General features: G+C 31.5%; 2 protein-coding genes across 10 annotated transcripts in view; one reads left to right on the top strand and one right to left on the bottom strand.

Annotated features, from left to right (window-relative positions):
- The first annotated feature begins 18 nt into the window (after positions 1-18).
- LOC130443952 (uncharacterized) overlaps positions 19-20,350 on the top strand; it is a 29,667-nt gene continuing 9,335 nt past the window's right edge. The window contains exons 1-4 of the mRNA XM_056778864.1: positions 19-610; positions 664-1,355; positions 1,412-1,703; positions 3,294-3,511. Coding sequence (XP_056634842.1) covers positions 456-610; positions 664-1,355; positions 1,412-1,703; positions 3,294-3,511 — 1,357 coding nt within the window. The 5' untranslated portion in view covers positions 19-455. The remainder of the gene's footprint in view (positions 611-663; positions 1,356-1,411; positions 1,704-3,293; positions 3,512-20,350) is intronic.
- On the bottom strand, positions 3,579-18,475 carry LOC130443953 (short/branched chain specific acyl-CoA dehydrogenase, mitochondrial-like). Of its 9 annotated transcripts, none has more exons than XM_056778867.1 (7): positions 18,099-18,125; positions 14,298-14,461; positions 13,996-14,210; positions 13,915-13,950; positions 4,900-5,201; positions 4,196-4,636; positions 3,579-4,130 (listed from the first exon to the last, which is right to left on the bottom strand). In XM_056778867.1, exons 4-7 carry the CDS (start codon positions 13,920-13,922, stop codon positions 3,598-3,600), a joined length of 1,284 nt encoding a protein of 427 aa, XP_056634845.1. In that variant the 5' UTR covers positions 13,923-13,950; positions 13,996-14,210; positions 14,298-14,461; positions 18,099-18,125; the 3' UTR covers positions 3,579-3,597. The 9 variants fall into 9 exon arrangements, with proteins under 9 accessions (XP_056634845.1, XP_056634844.1, XP_056634846.1 ...); XM_056778866.1 differs by having other exon boundaries at positions 13,915-13,951; positions 14,001-14,210; XM_056778868.1 differs by having other exon boundaries at positions 13,915-13,951; positions 14,001-14,088.

The raw sequence follows: 20,350 nt of genomic DNA, 5'->3' as shown, positions 1-20,350 counted from the left end.
AAAAAATTATTTTGTTTCAGTCACACAGAAAGTAAGAACCTCTATTTTTGATCAATGTTATACTTAATTCTTAATTATTATAATTCACACAAAAATAGGAAATATTTTCGATTGTTATAATAGTTTTCTATATATAAATAATCTAATGTTTACATAATAGAGAATTAAATATTCTGTGTTTTGCCGATTATTCCTTACTCATGGCAACGCCGAATTGCATTCTATTTTACATGGCAAATAACGGTGGTAGCAGTGATGAGATTGAAAAGTACAATGGACGGGTGAAATTTTTGCCATTGTTTTTAATGTATTAATTTAATTATTATTTTCTGAAACTAGTTTACGATAGCTGAGAAAATAGCGGTAAATTATTTATAATCTATTGTAGTCAGTGACCGTACTCCTGTATAAGAATCTATTGTAATTGTTGATGTTTAAAAATTTGTTGTGCCAAAATGGAATTGTCATCGGGTAATCCAACTTCCCAAGACTTTTTAAAACACAAAAGAGGACAACGAAATTCAAACTCTTCATTGCCTCCATATTTTTCTGATGTAGAAGTTGATATCATAGATATTAATAGCATACATTTTGAAGATGATGAATCCTGGTAAGTAATTCTTTACATTACAGATGTACAGAAATAATAGATTTGTTTTATAGGTTGTGCTCTTCTAGTAGCGAAAATCCCGTTTTAGATTTACATAAATGGTTATGCAAAGATTTAGATACAAATTCTACACCTCTTACAAACATCACAACACATATCGATTCACAGAAGAATGTTGACTCTAGAACATTTACACGTCCAAAGAAAAGGTTTACACGTCCTTCTATAGAACGATACAATGAAGAGATGTATGGTAGTAGCAGTGAAACAATTACTATACAAACAAACTCTAGAAGTTTCATAATAGAAGAAAATTCAGAGCCTATAAGAGAAACTGAAATGCCTGTTAATTTTGATTTATCCCTTCCTTCCAGTAGCTATTATTTTGACAAAATGATAGCAGACTTAGGAGAGTCAGATTCATTTCAAAACATGTCCCCACCAAGTCTTGTAAATTCCATGTGCTCATCAACTTTTGCCAATCTTATGGAAAGTAGTTTTATTAAGAATGATCCTATTTTAAGAGAAATCAGAGATACTGACTATTCTGAAACTGTATTATTGCAAGATTCTGAAGCTCCAATGTTCCAATCAATAACTGAAAGTTGCAGCAGTATTAATTCTGACACTCCTGAAAATTTCTTAAAAAAGGTTTCTTTCAATGGAACATTTAAAAAAAATACATGGAAAGAAGGAGATAAGCAGAAAAATACAGATACAACTTTTAGTAAGCCTGTTGAATTAGGTATGTAATGAATTAAAACGAAATTTTCTTCATAAAGTGAATTTATTTTGTTTCAGAAAAGGAAGGGGACAATACAATTAAAAATATTTCTGAAAATTCCGCAGGACAAAACAACGAAACTTGGGTTAATCCAAATGGTACATATCGTAGAATTACTAAACATAATGGCACATTCAAAAAGTCTGATATTAAAAAGAATCAAAATGTTTTAAATACAACATTTGAGACAGAACCCCAGCAAAAAATTAACCCAAATACAACACATGTGCTTATAAAAGACTGTAATGGTGTTGAAAACATGAAAAAAGAATTATCCGACAACATGGATATGTATACAGATTTAAATAGGTGAATAAGCTTATTTTCTTGATATAATTATTTTCTTCCGTAGCTCATACAAATTGTGAACATGTGATTATTAAGTAACTTATCATTTCTAATTTAATGCTTGATAAAAGGGTTCAGACATTTCCTTTTCTTATCCATTATTACAAATACATTTACAGGTTACAAATAACAGTGAATATTACACTAAAAACATATTCTTTTGTGAAACCCTATGTTTAACAGAATTTTTTTTTATTTTGTGCATTTTTTATTTATCCAATTAAGTAGTTCTTAACATTATTATATGAAGACCATATTATTTTGAATCATTGTTGTCTTTTAACAACAGTAATTTAAAAATCACTTACATTGGTTTCATTATTTTTTACAAATGGTTGTTTTATTGTTTGCTTGTCTTTGAGTACAGTGCATTATTGTGAAAAATACATACTTACTGTTTTTTTAGTTTATATATATATATATATATATATATATATATATATATATATATATATATAATATATATATAATATATATATAAATTAGACATTGATAAGGAGTTGAATGTTAGTGTTATTTTTTCACCTCCAAAGTTTTTTTTGTAGAATAAATTGAATGTTCCAAGTTGAAAAGTAACTTGCATCATATTTCACATATTTGCACAAGGATTCAAAATTTTTATTTTGTGTGTAGCTGTACAATCCTTGATATTTATGAAATCAGATACATTTATTTAGTAAATCGTTATGTTGATATGTATGAAAAATCGTACAATTTGCTCTGATAAAAAAGACTAAGCCACTAAAGCATGTTCCAAGAAAAGTTGGAAAAACCCGTGAAACTCGTTTTCTTGAAAACTATGAAGGATAAAAATTTATTTGTTTGTTACAAATTTTGTGAATCGTAACCCCCAGCTTGTGTGAATACAATTTCTTGAAAATGTTTCTAAATGAATTAGTAAAATGGCAAAATGTACTTACTGTGAACATTTTATCTTGCATTTAATAGTAATCATGGGTATAAAGAAAGTAAAGTATATGTTAGTGGCTTTTTAGTATAGTCATTTTTGTAGAATAAATTGTATGTTCCCCATTGAAAAATAATTTGAATCATGTTTCGCACATTTGCACCAGGTTTCAAAGTTTTAATCCTGGATATAGATGTACAATCCTTGATATTTATGAAATCAGATTCACTCATTTAGTAAATCGTCACTTTTTCTGAATTGGCTGATACACAATCGACAAAGTATTGAAAATCGTACAATTTATCGAATCTATCGAATTATTAGATGACATTTTTTATGTAGAAATATTTTAAAGAGATCATATTTTTAAATAATTGAAAATTTAAAAAAATATGACGATGAAATTATCTAAAACTACCCTGTATTCATGTGGCATGAGGTAGATAGTGGCACGAAATTATCACCCTCAGAATATAAACTCAGTATCTATGACTTTAAAGAATAAGGTTCTCAATTCGCCCTTTTAAAGAGTTGTATCTCCCTAGTATATTAAGTGGTATCTTTTGTAGCTTAAACTGGGTTGATTTTTTTTTAATTTGAATTTTAGATTTGCAATAAAATGTACCATATCTGATTTTTTATAGGTTAAGTTATTGCCTTGAAAATGATAATATAGAATTACATGAAACATATGATGATATAAATGGATCCTCAAATAATTTGAAGACTTCTAATCTAAGTGGCTCTGCTGGTTCTGCAGACAGTCTTGATAGATTAAGCAGTATGTCAAGCAGTAGTAGAGGTTCAAACAAAATGCTCAATATGGCAGATGTAGATGCCATCGTAGAGATGCAGGAAAGAAGTAAGTCATTTCCATGTTTAATCCACAGAATTATTTATTAGCTGTATAAATAATGATGAATGAGAAGTGTTTTTGAAAATTATTTATTACATATTTTTATATTCTTTCTCTATACATTTCGCTATAGTATTCATCTGTATATTGTAAGTACCTTCATATATACTTCCAATCTTACAATCTCTATACATTTTTTCTTGTATAAATGCTTTTGTAAATCCAACACCTCCCAACCAATCGATGCACTTAGTACATGTGTGCTGGGCAACTTCTGCTGAATAATATTTAGCCATTGAAGCTTGCTTCAAAAAATCTGTTTTTGATTCCACTAGCCTAGCAGCATTGTAGGTTAACAGTCTTGCACATTCAATATGAGTTGCTATTTTTGCTATCTGGTATTGTAAACCTTGAAAATTAAAAATAGGTTGTTTGAATTGGATTCTTTCTAATGTATAAGGGACGGTAGCATCTAAACAACCTTGAGCTATGCCCAATTGCTGTGCTGCAATGCCTATTCTTCCCTCATTTAACGAACCAGCGACTATTTTGTAGCCTTGACCTACTTCTCCCAATATTGATATTTCAGGGACTCGGACATTGTCAAAATGGACTGGATGAGTACCTGAACAAAAAAATGAACATATAACATTGTTCATTTTATATATAGTCTAAAAAATTGATACTTACCAGAAGCACAAATACCCAACTTGATCTCGGGTTTTCCGACAGTCAAACCAGGGCTATCTCTCTCAACAATAAAACAAGTGATTCCCTTGTATCCTTTAGACGGATCAGCATTAGCCATAACAATAAAGAGTCCAGCTATACCAGCGCTCGAAATCCACATTTTCGTTCCATTTAAAATATAATCTGAACCATCTTTTTTGGCCAATGTTTTCATCGCAAAAGCATCAGAACCAGATGTGGGTTCTGATAGTGCAAAAGCACCTATGGTATCGTTTGCTAAACGTGGTAAATACATCCGTTTCTGTTCTTCAGTACCTAATTTCATTAATATGGTATTGACTAAAGTAATTTGAATGTCAATTGGTACAGAAACTGCAGGATCTACTTTTGCTATTTGTTCTATCGCAATTATACTTCTCATGAAGTCTGATCCTATTCCACCTAAAAATTTAAAAATAATTTTACTTAAGAAGGCTTGTAAATCGACATATATGTGTGTTAGAAAAGATAATCTCAAGATTCCTGGATAAACAGATAAAAACTTTTTTTTGGTATTACTTTGGTACAATTGATCTCTATTTTCAAGCATAAGGAGCAGTCTGGAGGTACCTCGCTTTTACTGTCCATCAGTGTTTTTATTTAAATTGATGTGGGTTTACTTTTGGACTGTAAGAATATAATTTTATCTAAAATGCTCTACCTACCATATTTTTCATCAATTCCTAGTCCGAACAATCCATTTTTAAAACAAGCATCTATAACAGATTGTTTGATTTCACCATCTTTTTCCATTTCTCTTACATATGGCGCTATGCTAGTTCTAGCAAATTTCGCAACATTATCCTGCAAGTCACGTTCATCTTTTGATAATTGCGTTAAAGGTGCGTGCCTTCCTGTGTGGTCGTGTTTTGTCCTTTTTTGGGGGTATCTTAGGTTTTTCTTTTGAAATAATTTAGCTGTTCTACTCATCAAATTCATGTTTATAGACTTCTGGAAGTTATGTTTACTAAAGTGTTACTTATCATTAACTAAGGTGATTAAATAAATTTAAATATAGAATAATTTTAACCTTTGATAATAAAAAAAAATTATGTCTGTTACCAGGGTTTCAGTAAATATTGTAAAAAGATTATAGGAATTCCAAAATATTTGCTTAAATGATAAATATTCAGCAATATTACTGACAGTTTCTTATATATTCCATTAATAATATTACTGAATAATATTTGAATAATTCTATGCTTTCTACTTCTATTGCAACGAAGGACTTATTCCAATCAAAACCACACTCTATGAGGGAATTTTAACTGAATTAATATCTTTTACTTTGATGAGGATCATTTTAAAAATGTGATGGGAATATAGTGATAGTAAATACTGAAATCTAGTTTGATTTTGTTTGTACTGCGGTCAGTCACCAGTGGAATCGTGCGTGTTCTGAAGTGTGAAGATACAGTACTGTAGTGCTTTTTGTTTGTTGTGTTATTGTTTGAAAGATTAGTTTGAGAGGAAAATGGAATGGCTACTAAATGTAAACATAGCTTACCTCTAAGAGGAAACCATTTAAGTGAACCTATTGTTCATGAAAAAGCTATTCAGTTGAGCGTCTTATTAAATGGTGACAATTCATTTACGGCAAGCACCAGTTGGTTTGACTGATAGAAAAAGGACCATTTAACACCGCCAGTTAACTATAACTGGAGAATAGCTTTCTTCTGATCATGCTGCGGTGCTGGAAGTACCTTGCTACATTTAAAAATTTGACAGCTAAAGGAAATTATTCGTCCCAACAAATTTATACCGCTTCCAAAGCAGAAACTCGTGCTCCTGGTTTTAAGATGAGTAAGGATCGAATAACATTAATGGCTTGTTCTAATGCTGCCGATAACCATGAACTTCCTCTCATGATGATAAAATTAAAAATATCAACATGAAGTCATTTCCACTCTATTATAGACGCCAGAAAAGAGACTCGGTGGATGGCAAATTATTTAAATAATGGTTTCATGATCAATTCATGCCTTCTGTTAAACAGTTTAGTAAGGAAAATGATCTATCCCACGTGCTATCCTTTTGATCAATAATGCACCCACACCCCACACAGACATTGTAGAACTAAACAGCATTTTTACCACCAAATGTGACACCTCTACTACAGCCAATGGACCAGGAAGTTTTGCAGGCGCTGAAGTTGCAGTACCGAAAAAGGTTTTTAAAATTTATAATCAAGGACGATACCATCCCTTTGGTACAAAAGATTAGAGAAACAAACGTAAAGGAAGTGGTCTATTGGGGAGCTGAATATTGGGGAAATGTTATAGTAGGAGCAATAAGAAAATCTTGGATAAACTATGGATGTCTAATAACAAGTATAAAACATGTTTTGTGGACAACCAAATCAGCACAGCCCTTCTGCTTTGGGATTGAAATTATGTAGAAACGGTTTTTAAAAAATTACAATATAATCTTCGAGAAAATCGTCCCACAAAAGTTGTAGATCATGTATTAATCTACAACTATTGTAGCCAACATTTTCTCTCATAACCTAAAAATTTGTCAGTAAATTACAAAAAAAAAACGGATTTTTTCATTGTTGTTCTTGAACGAACAGTCAAATTTTAACGAATTTTCATTAGAATTAGTATTTTTCAAGAGGATTTAAAAAAAATTCAAATGTCATACTGTTTTTTGAGATGTATTTTTAAAACGAAAAACGTTCTCTTCTCAAGCAAAATTTCTACGTAAAGATTTTATTTTTAGGACTTAGGAATCTCTTCTTATTTATTCATTTACTTTTGATTGAAAAAATAAATACATAATATAAGGTTACAACTCTAAAAAATACTTGAAAAATTCCAAAAAAGACTCGTTAAAGCTTGAAATTTTCAATTATTGTTAGAAATTAAAATTCAAAAATACAAATACAAATACACCCAAAGAAATCTACAGAAAAAACACTTCAGTTTATTTTATATTGTTATTAAACAAAAACAAATAATTGAAATCTGTGGAGTGTTTCAGTATTATTTAATTATAAACATCTTAATTTCTAATTGAGATATAAAAAAATCTGAAGAAATATTTTCTGGTAAAAATTTGAAATTTCAAATTTCTTTAGAATGAGGACTTTGTGCCATTAAGTTGGTATACTTTCAATAGGTTCGATTTCTCTGAAGGAGCTGAAAAGGGTATCTGCTGATTTAGTTTTATTTTCTGAGCAGCTTTCACTCTCACTTTTTTTCAATTATACACTGATCTAAAATGTTTTATTTTCAGAAAAGCTTACAGTATTTCACTTTTTTATTCAATTATACACTGATATAGGGTATAAAATTATCACAACTCTTATATTTTAATGAAAAAAAAGGTTTTTTGCTCTTAAGCAAATATCTAAAAAACACCATGAAAAGTGACAAAAATCACTTTTTCTGTTTCTGTGAAACATGTTAAATTTCCTGAAACATTCGTTCGAAATCAGACCATTCGTTCAAGAAAAGCAATTATTAAATAAAAAAGTGTGTATAATTCACTCTCAAATTTTGAGGTTATGCTAAAAAGTGTTCTCTAAGAAATGTTGAAGCTTAAATTTTTTTTGTTTCTAAAACTGTATCCCGCCTCTTGTATACATGTAATACTCAAAGCTTGTGATAAATAATGGCAAATATGTTCAGTTCACAATACAGCATCTATTATATCTATTATATCAAGAGTAGTAATAGCAACATATTAAGATATATTAGAAAAAATATTTTTGAATTCAGTCTTAACCGTACTGTTGCATTCAACAACTCACAATAAATGTTATGTAATATAACCAACCAATCTTTAATTTGTCCAGTGACTAAATAAAATAGAATACAAATCAGATTTTTTACCTATGGGATTGTAAAAGAAAGAAAGAAACCGCAGCAGATATATTTTTCTTAATAATAAAATTTTTATAGGTTTCCTGTTGTAAATAAATTCGAAAAGAATCGTATATTTATAAATCACATGGTAGAAGCCTCAATTTAATAAAAAAAATTGAAATTAATTCTAGCAGTTTATCATACTCATTATTTTTAATGGAATCAGGATTCACATTAATTACTCATGCATGTTAATGAACTTAATTACAATATTCATATACTTATACAGGATGATCTAACTCTGGATGTTTCTCAAAGGTTGTAAGATCAGCAAATCCGGATATGTAAAAGAGAAATCGTCGCTTAGCACAATTGTCCTCTATACTAATACATTTCAAAAAGTGATGTACATTGCGTATTAATTGAAAAATTTGGACATGTGTGCAAGATGGGTGTCGCGTTTGTTCACAATGGAATAAAAACAGCGTCGTGAAGATAAGCTAAATTTTTGCGCCGTTTTATAACCATGGATGAAGCATTGGTGCATCACTTCACATCCGAAACAAAAGAACAATCAAAACAATGGACTGCAAAGAGAGAACCGGCTCCAAAGAAGTCAAAGACCATTCTATCTGCATGCAAAATCATAGCGTCGGTTTTTTGGGATAATTTTCATTGACTATTGTAATTGTAAATTGGAAAAACTATCAACGGCGAGTATTATGCGAACTTATTATAACGTTTAAGGGAAGAAATCAAGCAAAAACTGTTGCATTTGGCTAAGAAGAAAGTGTTGTTTCATCAAGACAATGCACCAATTCCACATCCAATATTGCAATGGCCAAAATTAATGAATTAAAGTTTGAATTGCTACTTCATGCACCCGCCAGATATAGCCTCCGCGGACTATTTTCTGTTCCCGACTCGGTGGTCAAAGAATTTCCAACAACGAGAGGTGGTGTCGGCAGTTGATGGCTATGTTGAGGAACTTGTCGATTCTTATTATAAAAAGGGTATCGAAATTATTGAAATGAAACAAAATTTTTGGAATTTCTTTGCCGGGCCAGGTACGTCTGGGACCATCATTGTATTGTGTGAGTTTACTCAACATTTATTTTAGTTAAAGTGCAACTAATTAATTTATAATTTAGAAAAATATAGTTGTATTAACAAATTATTTTAGAAATTTAGATTTAGAAAGAAATCGACTTTGTTGTGTTTCCCTAATTGTGTTGGTGTGTTTATATTGTTCTTAAGATTTCAAGGCCAAAAGAGATCAAGTACCTGTTAATAATCAATAGGTCATTCGATATTGTGTAGCGGTTATCTATTTATTTTCATTTTGCAAATTGACCTTTTAATATGTAATAGTGTGGTGGGAGCTAGAGACTCACGTTTTCGGTGGTATTCCATGTATCTTGAAATTTTGTATAATATTGACTAGACCTAACTTGTGATACCAGGTATTCCCCATAAGATAAGAGCGTAAAATTACAATAAGTCACATTTATGTGGTGTAATATTGTTAATTTTTAAATTAATTAAAGTATACGAATAAGTTGTTTTTTGTTTATAACTGTAATATAATGTTTTTTTCTTGACTAGCTTGTCTGCCTTGATAAAATTTTACAATCAATGTTTACGAGGATATATTGAAAAATTCTTAGCCTACTATAGAACCAAACAAAATTTTCAATGTCAAAATATTTTATTACTCAACATATTCTCCTTTTAATTGGATAAATATATTACAGCGAACCTGCAACGTCTCTAGACCTTTCAAAAAAATGTTTCTTTTTGCTCTGCAAACCAGACCTCCACATCTTTTATTACCTCCTCGTTGGAAGCAAATTTACCACCTTTTAAACTTTTTTCAGTTGAGGAAAGAGATGATAGTCGGACGAAGCCAAATCTAGTGAATAAGGGAGGTGTTCTAGTAATTCAAACCCTAAATCACGAATTTTTTGCATGGCAACATGAGATTTGTGTGCAGCGGCGATGTCCTGCAAAAACAAAACACCTTTGGATAGCTTTCCACGTCTTTTCTCTTTAAATTTTCCCCATAGTGTGGTTAGCAATATCGAATAGTAATCTCCTGTTATTGTTTTACTCCATAGCAATCCCAAAAAACTGAAGCAAGAACTTTTCCAGCAGATTTTTGGACACGTAACTTCTAAGGTCTTGGAGAACCAGAGTGTCGCCATTCCATCGATTGTTGCTTTGTTTCTGGATCGTAGAAATGTTCCCAAGTCTCATTCATAGTAAAAATTGGGTTTAAGAAGTCTACATCGTCTTCGCGATGCTTCTACCCTTGCACGCTTTTGGTTAACATTCAAACATTTGGGAATCCATTTTGCAGCAATTTTTCTCATGTCCAAATTGGCGTGAACTTTATGATGAACGCGTTCATATGAAATATTCAGTGCTTCAGATATCCGTTTTAGCTCAATTCGACGGTCTGATGAAGTCATGTCATGAACTGCATCGATATTTTCGGGGACTAACACAGAATTTGACCTTCCCGATCGGTCATCATCATCTACAATCGAAAATTTACCTCTTTTGAAGCTTGCAGTCCAATTTTTCATGGTCGCATACGAAGGAAATTGATCACCAAGGGTATTAAGCATATCTTCGTAAATCTGCTTACCTCTTAACCCTTTCAAATACAGCTACTTGATGATGGCTCGATACTCCAATTTTTCGATTTTCACAATTTCGGTTGACATCTTTTTTCTTTTAATTTATTGCGTAAGTCTGGTTTACTTTTTTGAAGTAAAACTTTACACTGACACTTCTAATAAGTTATTGTTCGTTGCTATGATAACGCAATATTTTGTTTATGCATGGTACTGGTCTAGGCTAACTAGATATCAATACATCCTCGTACATAATTTCCGATTGAGGTATTTCGTACAATTACTTAATTTTCATAAAAAATATATGGTTCAAATAAGAAATTGATAAAACAATTAATCATTTGTTGGTAAATAATCAAACTTCAGTATAATTGGCGTAGTAGTCATCATCATTCTTAGCACTGTATCTTGGTTATCTCTAGTAATTCACTAGCAGACAGCCGCTCGCCAATTCTCTATTTGAATAATCCAGACATTTCAGACGTAATCCATTCATCTTAACATTTGTCTTTCGACTAATCCGGCTCTGAAGATCCTTTACTGAATTGACTTTTCATTTACAGCACGACTTAATTGCCCACCGCAGTTTATCTTGTGTATTTGAACACATCAATATTCTTCTATATTATTGGACCGTATATTACACTCACAATTATTTCAAAAACTAGGCTCTACAACCTTCTTCATCGTCCAAGTTTCCGACACAAAGTCAGAACTGGACGTATTAGGGATATTTTTATTGATTTAGGTAGTGATCATTTATTTTTTGGTCGGTTACCATCCTTGGAATGCACAAGGCCTTGGCAGGGCGACGTGAGCGCCATGTATTGAGCAGTCATGACAAGTTTTCGGCCACGTTGTATAAGTCACACTAGAGCATTGCTTCTGATTATTGTTTGTTGAAGTATGGTTTTTTGAGGGGATATAGTGAGAAATTGACCGTGAGTGCTATCAGAAGAAAGTTCAGCATTGTGGTTGTGATCCTTTTGAGCTGTAGGAAGAAGATATGGAACAGTTGTCACGCGTGACCGAATTAGACAGATTTTGGGTTTCCATTCTTTTGGTTTTTATTCATCAATTTTTCTAAGGCTTTTAGTTTTATTAAAATCGATATTTTCATATTTCAGTGTTCATCAGAGTTATATATTTTTGGCCATTTAAGTTTTTTATTCCACCATCTCAATAACTATATTTTATTTTTTTAAATCTTCTTATAATGGTTGATTATTCTTCTCCTCCGTCAATTCCTTCTGTAAAAACTACTCCAATACTCGTACTCCACTAAAATATTGCTTCCAAACACTGCCGTCTACCTACACTGTAGATTTTCTTGTTTCATTTTTTAATGTATTTCTGGTAAATTTTTATGTTACTTTTTTTATTTCTAATTATACCATTGTTTGATTTTCGCATGCTTCTCTTTTGTTTTGATTTTTTTCTTATCTTATATTCTTTAAACATTTTTGGTCATTTTTCTTTCCATAAGATAAATTTACACAATAAAGGACAGATTGTCAATATCCAATAAGTAGTTACTGAAAACCAGGTTACATGCTAATTTATTTATCTGTCGTGTGTCATAACTGATATATTATGTCATAATAATTTGTGTGTAAGTCATTGAAAATGATTATATCTTTTTGTATTTGAAATTTTTATCAATCGACTAGCAATTCTGAATACTATTTGAAGATTCTGTTAATTAAAGGTAAGCGTTGATTATATAATAATTAATTTGAAGTTGCGATTTGTTCTATAAGAAGAATATTTTCAGTCGCACCATGAAAAACAATTATATATTTATGTATTTATATATCTCTCCAATTTTTTTTTACTTTTTTACTACTCGAAACTAGTACCCTCAGCGTTAAAACTTGTTTTTATTAGTCAAAAATTGTATTGTCTAGTACCCTCTTCGTTAAAACTTGTTTTTATTAGTCAAAAATTGTATTGTCTAGTACCCTCTTCGTTAAAACTTGTTTCTTCTAGTCAAAACTAGTGTTGTCTAGTACCCTCGGCTTTAAATCTTGTTTTTACTCGTCGAAACTAATGTTAACTAGTACCCTCAGCGTTAAAATTTGTTTTTACTAGTAAAAACTAGTGTTGTCTAGTACTTTCGGCGTTAAAACTTTTTTTACTAGTCGAAACTAGCCCACTCGGCTTTAAATCTTGTTTTTATCGCTAAAACTAGTGTTGACTAGTACCCTCAGCGTTAAAACTTGTTTTTACTAGTCAAAAATAGTCTTTTCTAGTACCCTCTTCGTTAAAACTTGTTTCTTCTAGTCAAAACTATTGTTGTCTAATATCCTTGGCGTTCAAATTTGTTTTTATTAGTCAATCAGAGTTAAACTTCGTTTTTTTTTACATTTTTCACTTTGAAATACTAGAATTTACTCAGTTCAGTTGAGACTAGCTTTTATTAGAGAATTCCACTAATGGAAAACAGTGTTCAAGTTGAGAAATTGATTGTTTTAAAATTTTATTCTATTATAACATTAAAAAGTCGGGGTTTTTGAAATAAACTTTCGTGGCATATTAGTTTTTTTTGTACAAAGCGCGATTAGAAACACGACAGTTTTTCCGGGAGCATCTTAGGAAACCTTGCTAGGTGAGCCTGAGCCGATGAATGATTTTTCAGTAGCACTTTGCACGAACAAAGTTGTAACTGACACCTCATCCAATGGTGAAATCTACAATACAATTATAATACGAACTAGAAAATTTTATTTTAATTGACACTAGTTTTCACTACCCAATAGAAAGATGTAGTTAACTATAGTTTGATTAGTAAAAATTAGTTTTAACTGAAGAGGTTTGTTGGAACTAGTTGTCCCTAGTTAATGATAACGGGTTTTAATTGTAATAAAAACCCTCAGATCCTTATCTAAACTAATCACTTCCCATAAAAGCGACTGCAGATTATATACTGGAACATGTGCCCTGGTCGAACATGTCAGTTCGACCAACCATCAGATGGATTTCAATGGTGCAAGCGTTTTAACAATTGAACCACATCAGAAGAAAAGAACCTTCATAGAAATGGCCTACATCTGTCATTCACAAAACTGTATAAACAAAAAAAAACAGACATACACAATCTCGGTGAGATTTATTCATTCCTACTCTCATTAGATTCAAACCTACCTGTTAGACTGAATCCCAACACAACATCACTAAGTTTAACATAATATAAAATCTCTATCTCAAATTTTATAGATCAAGTAGGACTTACATCCTCATAAAGGTAAACGTCCACTGGTCAACCGATCTTGTGATCGACCGATAAGGGTACTAGGGGCGTCCCCCAACCTACCTTTCCCGTAGAGCTCTTGTTCGCTCTAAACCAGGTGAAGGTGATTTCACGTGCTTAGTCCACACTCTCGACTCCACTTATATTGTAGTTTCCCTGATGTTGGAAAAAACATTTCCAGAAAGCTTGGATTTTTAGTTTAATAAAGAGTACACAAATTCCAAAATTGACTACAACTCCAATATACTGGTTTTTGTTCTAACTAGATTTTGAATAACCTGTATATTAGAATGACTTTTTAAAATATAATAAATATGCCCCAATCAATTATAAACTACCCTTCACCATTTTTCATAGAAACTTACATTTTACTATATCCGTAACATTCGTTCGAGCAATTTCTGCTAACATATAATACTGCAAAGGCACTTCGTCTAAATTCTACTTAGCGATCACAATCAGTTGTGTCTCCTAAACATAAGTATCGTTGTTGCCACGACGAATTGCTATTTGTAGTTTGTTTGTTTACCTAAAAATTGATTTCCATTATTTCATGGTTTCAGTGGCGTCTCGTGGGTAAATATATTGGATGTTCTACATTCAAATCGGTATAATGTGTGTGTGTGTGTGTGTGTGTGTGAGAGAGAGAGAGAGAGAGAGAGAGAGAGAGAGAGATAAGCTTTACTCTCATAAAATTTTACAATTTCATGTACAAAGCGACACAATTTTATATTAGATAATATAAAAGTAAAAAATAACAATTTGGTTTGATAATAATAATTTTCTATATACATAAAAATTAAAAGCTTTTCGTTAGTTTCGTTAAAACTTGAGTACGGCTGGACCGATTTGGCGAATTTTGGTCTTGAATTATTCGTGGTTAGGTTAGGTTAGTCCAGAAAAGATTTAAAAGGGGAATAAATATGAAAAAACTTGGAATAAAATAAAAACAACAATGTTTTTCCTTGATGTTTAGTCACAAATTAAATTTTTGAACGCAACCATAATATTTGACAACCAACTTATATATCGATCGATACCTCAGACAAAGAGTGCATTCTTCTATATTTGTGAGTGACGATTACCGCGATCCTTTGTGATAGTGACATTTCAAATTATGTGCTCTTTTTTGTTGATCTTTTGTGATAATAACACTTTTCTGCTAACATGCGAGTATTTTTGCAACAATGTGTTTGCGAAGCAGTTGTTAGACATTGGAAATAATAAAGTCGCAGTGGACACCTCGACCGGATTCATCACATTACCCACAGATTTCTGTCACATCACAGACTCGAAAGAGGAGCTTATCAGTTGTTCTCTTCCAAATCAATCGACACCGTTATAAACCAGGATTGCGTAGTCACTTATCTCATGGAGTTTTTAAATTCACTGGAATATTAATCAATCTCGACTGTGCAATGGAACAAGACTGGCTGTAAAAAAGGTGATGAATAATTTCATTGAAGCAACAATCATAAAGGGAAAATACAAAGGAGATGTTGTCTTGATCCCGTGTATACCCATTACTCCAACGGATTCACCATTTAAACGCTTACAATTTCCGGTACGTCTGGCCTTTGCGATTACCATAAATAAATCGTAAGGCCAGTCGTTGGAAGTTTGCGGAATCAACTTGGAGTTTCCCTGTTTCGCGCATGGACAATTATACGTCGCGTCGGAAAACCGTCATCTATGTTGTTTTACGCACTACAAAACTAAACAAAAAATATAGTTATCAGAAAGCTTTAAATTGATAAACAGACTATGTCACAACTGTGTGTGTCTGTCAATATCAAATTGAAACCTTATTTCAGGACTCCGTTTTGTAAGTAAGCAACATGTGTAATTAATAATAAAACTTCATTTATACCGAGCATTTTGTTTTATTTGTTTTGATAAAAATGCATTCCTTTGGTTTGTTTCAAATCCTTTATTTATAGATTGAGGTAGTACGAAGTCTGCCGGGTCAGCTAATAATACATATGTATCTTCTTCACACTAAATTGAATTATATCAGTCTATGGTACATTCAGCGTGGGATTTAGGGAGAATCTAGCGGGTGCTGAAGCCCCCGGTCCCAAACACGTAGGGGCCCCGTAGAATTACTTTACATTAGTTTTAGAAACAATATTGGATCTATAGCAAAATGTGTTTTTTTTTTCTAAAAATTGTTTGGAGATTTATATAAAACGAATGAATTAAAGTTATTTAATCCACGCACTAATTTTTCACTCTATATATTAATTTTATACTGTAAATAAATAATAATAAATTCTATATTCCATGCATTCAGAATATTGATGATGAAGTTCCAGTAAAATTTCTAGTAGAAATATATTCGAATGATCTACGACTTGAATTATTTTGTTAATTGCAGCAATTCATTCCTTTTGTGAAACTTCAACCCGAATTTATTAATTATACAAATAATTTATTAATACCATTGAAAATGCTTAATCGGATCGTTCAATCAGATATGATCGAAATTTTTCCGAATGTATATATGTATACCCTACCGAATGCTCGTGACGAGCGAATTGTCAAGCAGAAAGGTCTTTCTTTGTTTTAAAGAAAATAAAAAATGTATATCGCTCTAAAATGTTAGATGAGCGATTGTCGTCATTAACAAAGCTTTGCATTGAAAATGAGTTGTTACAGAATATGAATTTTGATGAGATAATTGAAAATTTTGCTACAACTAAATCGAGAAAGAAGTTTATTTTTTTTATTATTTAAAAAAATAATAAAAAAAACTAAATATAATCCACATACAATTTTATTTGAAGTATACATCTGGGAAATTCATTTCTTAAAAAAAACATCATCCAGGTGTGCACCATCGTGCTTCAAACATTCTTTAAATCTAGATCTCAAATTGGTAAAAACTCCCTGGCACATTGCGCGGGGAATAGCTGCTATTTCTTCTCGAATGTTGGTTTTCAACTGATTGGGCTACTTTTCAGGTATCCCCACATAAAAAATCCAGTAGTGTTAGGGCCGGACTTCTAGGCGGCCATGCAATGTTACCTCGGCGAGATATCAGTTTCCCAGCAAACATCTGGTTTACGACCGCCAAAGAGGCATTAGAAGTATGACATATTGTTGAAACCATGTCGTACGATTATAAACTTCAAATTGTTGCAGTTGCGGAAAGAAAAACATCCCGGCAATTCTGTCTATTGACATGCCCATTTGAGGGAAAATGGGCTTCGTAGAAGAACAGAATATTAAATCATTTGACTGTAATTTCTGCACATGTTGAATTTTATACGGATGTAATTTCAGATCTTTCGACAAAATGCGACGCAAAGATGTTCTGGATACCACAAGTTCGGCTGATCGCTTACGAGTCTATAGACTAGGATTACGTTGAACTGAAGCTCTAACTTGTTGAATTGTGTCTTCTGTTCTTGTTGATTTTGGGCGTGTCGTGTAGGCTTCTGATTGAGAGTTGAACCAGTGCTACCAACTTTCTGACCCACGATCGAATTACACTGATTTATGTCATGTTATCCAAACTCACGTCGAAACAAATGTAATAATGTTTAATGCAGAATGCGCGTTTCGCTCCGGTGAAGTGATCCATCGCGACTAAATTTCCGAGCCCGAGCTACCCATCCCCACCACCCGCACAGCTCCCTCTCATAACGTTCAAACGAAAGAGAGTTTGTAAAATTGTACGCCTTTCTGGCCCACCCTGTAGTTTATGAAATAAGATTTGAATTTATTTCTATTTATAATTTATATTTAATTGAAATTTTTAAAGAGTTCGAGCTGATTTTATTTATTATGATTTATGATTATTTATTAGAGAAAGAGGTTTCCACCAAAAAATAAAGATTTTGGAAGCTCTTCAAAGAAGGTAGACATTTTTTACATAAACAGTTTGACTGCTATCTCCCAAAATATCTCGGCAGTAGTTAAATTGACTATTTTTTTCTTGTAGACCGGCACTGTCGTGGCGTAAGTTTTTTTACAGGGGGGGAGGGTAGCTACATAATTATATTTATAGATATAATTATAATATTGTTATAAGTTTAAAGCTGGCTGTGGCGCAAACAAAACTTTGTCGGTCAAAATCCTTTTAGGTATTATCTTGTCTAATTAAGGACAAGCTTTGGTTTAATCTTTTCGGAACTGATTGAGAAGATAATTGTAAAAATTACTTTCATTTTTTTTCATTATCCACTACTTCCGTAACCCCCGAATGCACTCACAATTTTTCACTATTGACAGGAAGGGAGGTAAAACAAAACTGCAGCCACAAATCGTCTTTTCACGTTTAAATTATTTTTTTACGGTTTTTCCAGATACCTTGTAAATTAATAACTGATCCACTTTATCTTGTAATTTTATTTCCTCACTTAACAAATATTGATGAACTTTTGAACATTAGTCAAATTATGAATTATATCTTCATATGCACTTACTTAAAAAAATTAAAATGTCTTGGTCAAAACGAACTCACAACACACAAGCACGCGATACAAAAACATACGTTGCATAATTTCCTGTTCAAATCTTCTTTATCGCACGTATAATATGCTTTTTGGTAAACAGCTGAAGCGGGGTTAGGCGGGGGCGTTCGGGATTTGCGTCACAGTATATGTACTGATTACAAGAAACTTTGTTTGCATACAGACGATTTAACAAACATTTTTAACAATATTAACGTAATTAGCTTTTTCATTGTTGTCCAGATAAAAATTATTTTTCTAAAAATACTTGGTTGGTTCTGTAGCTCAGCTATTGTTGATAATCTACGAAAGAAACCTCGAAATATTTTTATCATTCCATACATTAAGTTTTTTTTTGTTCCCAGACGAATTTAATCAATCAATATGAACTATTTAGCAGTTGATAGGTCGAAAAAGATGTTTAATTTAAGAAGTATAATCAACTTCAGCGAGAGTGTCTAGGTACTTAATAGATTTATTTGACTTGTTGCTGTCATTTCATTTTTTATTATTCTCTAAAATTTTGTTTGATAACGTCCAATTTCATCTAGTGTCTAGGTGAATTATTGAAAAATAAATTCCTCAACTGCAGTTAGGATGGAAAATCTGTATTAAATTTTCTTCAACCTTTAAGAATGATCTACTAGTAGATAATTGTTGTACAGACTTAAGACTATCACTCTTAAAAATTCATTCAACAGGATATTTTGCTTAAAAATATGTCCCAGTATTATCAATTTTACTCTAATTTTATTTTTAAGCTTTTCAGTTTTCATTTTATTAGATACCTTTAGTTAACTTAGAATTTTGTTAATTTTAATTGGTTGTGTTATGTTTAATTTCTTACATAAAAATGCGAATGTTTTAAATATCTTATTTTATATTTGATTTTAATTCTTATATTTTACTATTCTGCTGTTTATTTTTGTACAAGATTCTCGTCAAAATTTTGGTTTTGGCAACAATGTAACAAAAAATCATGAAAGTTCAAGGATCTAATTGTCTGCATTGTGTTCTAAAATATGTAAATTGATTGTATTGTTAAGAAATTTAATATTGTAATATTTCAATAGGTGACAATTTGAGAACCATATCATATTTGAATATTGATATATAATTTGAATACCTGTTAATGTTTATAGTATATCTTCATATTAAATTTCATATAAATGTATGGATGAATATTAATATAGACTAGGCCAAAAAATAAACTGAACCCTTGAAATTGATATTGAGAGGTGTATCATCGCAACTTTTGATTTTTTTCCGGTGCGAGTCTTTGTCCCATAACTCCTAAACCATCGAGATAAAAGACTTGACAATAAAAGACTGAAATTTTTTATCAGATGAACCGTTTTGTCATAACCACGACTTGAAAATTAATATAATTTCAGAATTTTATTTTTCAACTTTGGAATTTTTAAATTCACTTAAAAAATCCAATAAAGATTCTTGAAGGGAATTAAATTTCCTACAAAATATGCCTCTCAATATTTTTAGTTAAATTTACTCCGTTAAAATTTATTCAAAGTTGTAGTCAAAAAGAAACTGTTTATTCTAGGAGGAATCGGCGCATGGTAATATTTTTAAAGATATGAATTTTTAAAGGTTCGAAAAATCTCTAATTCGGGTACTTTTTTGATCCATGAAAAATATATTTAGAAAAAATATGGCGCTGGCCATTCTATCGATTTTTGCCCCCCTATTCGCCGATTGGGAAATATTGTGCTGTGGCGGTACTCCATATTGCTGAAACTATATCGATATAAATTTGCCAAACTTGGATTGACATACTATTGAAGTAGTTCCAAATAATGATCGCCTTTCAAATTGCAATCAGTGCAAAAAGAACCAATAATATGGTTTCCAATAACTTTAAACTTTAGAGGATACTTGACCAGTAGCATAACTGTCAATACCCAAGTTTCACAGCCATATGTGACGTTGTAGCCGGCCTGTAA

The sequence above is a fragment of the Diorhabda sublineata genome, chromosome 5 (assembly GCF_026230105.1).
Source record: "Diorhabda sublineata isolate icDioSubl1.1 chromosome 5, icDioSubl1.1, whole genome shotgun sequence".
Taxonomy (NCBI): domain Eukaryota; kingdom Metazoa; phylum Arthropoda; class Insecta; order Coleoptera; family Chrysomelidae; genus Diorhabda; species Diorhabda sublineata.
This window is presented reverse-complemented; position numbering and strand designations above follow the sequence as displayed.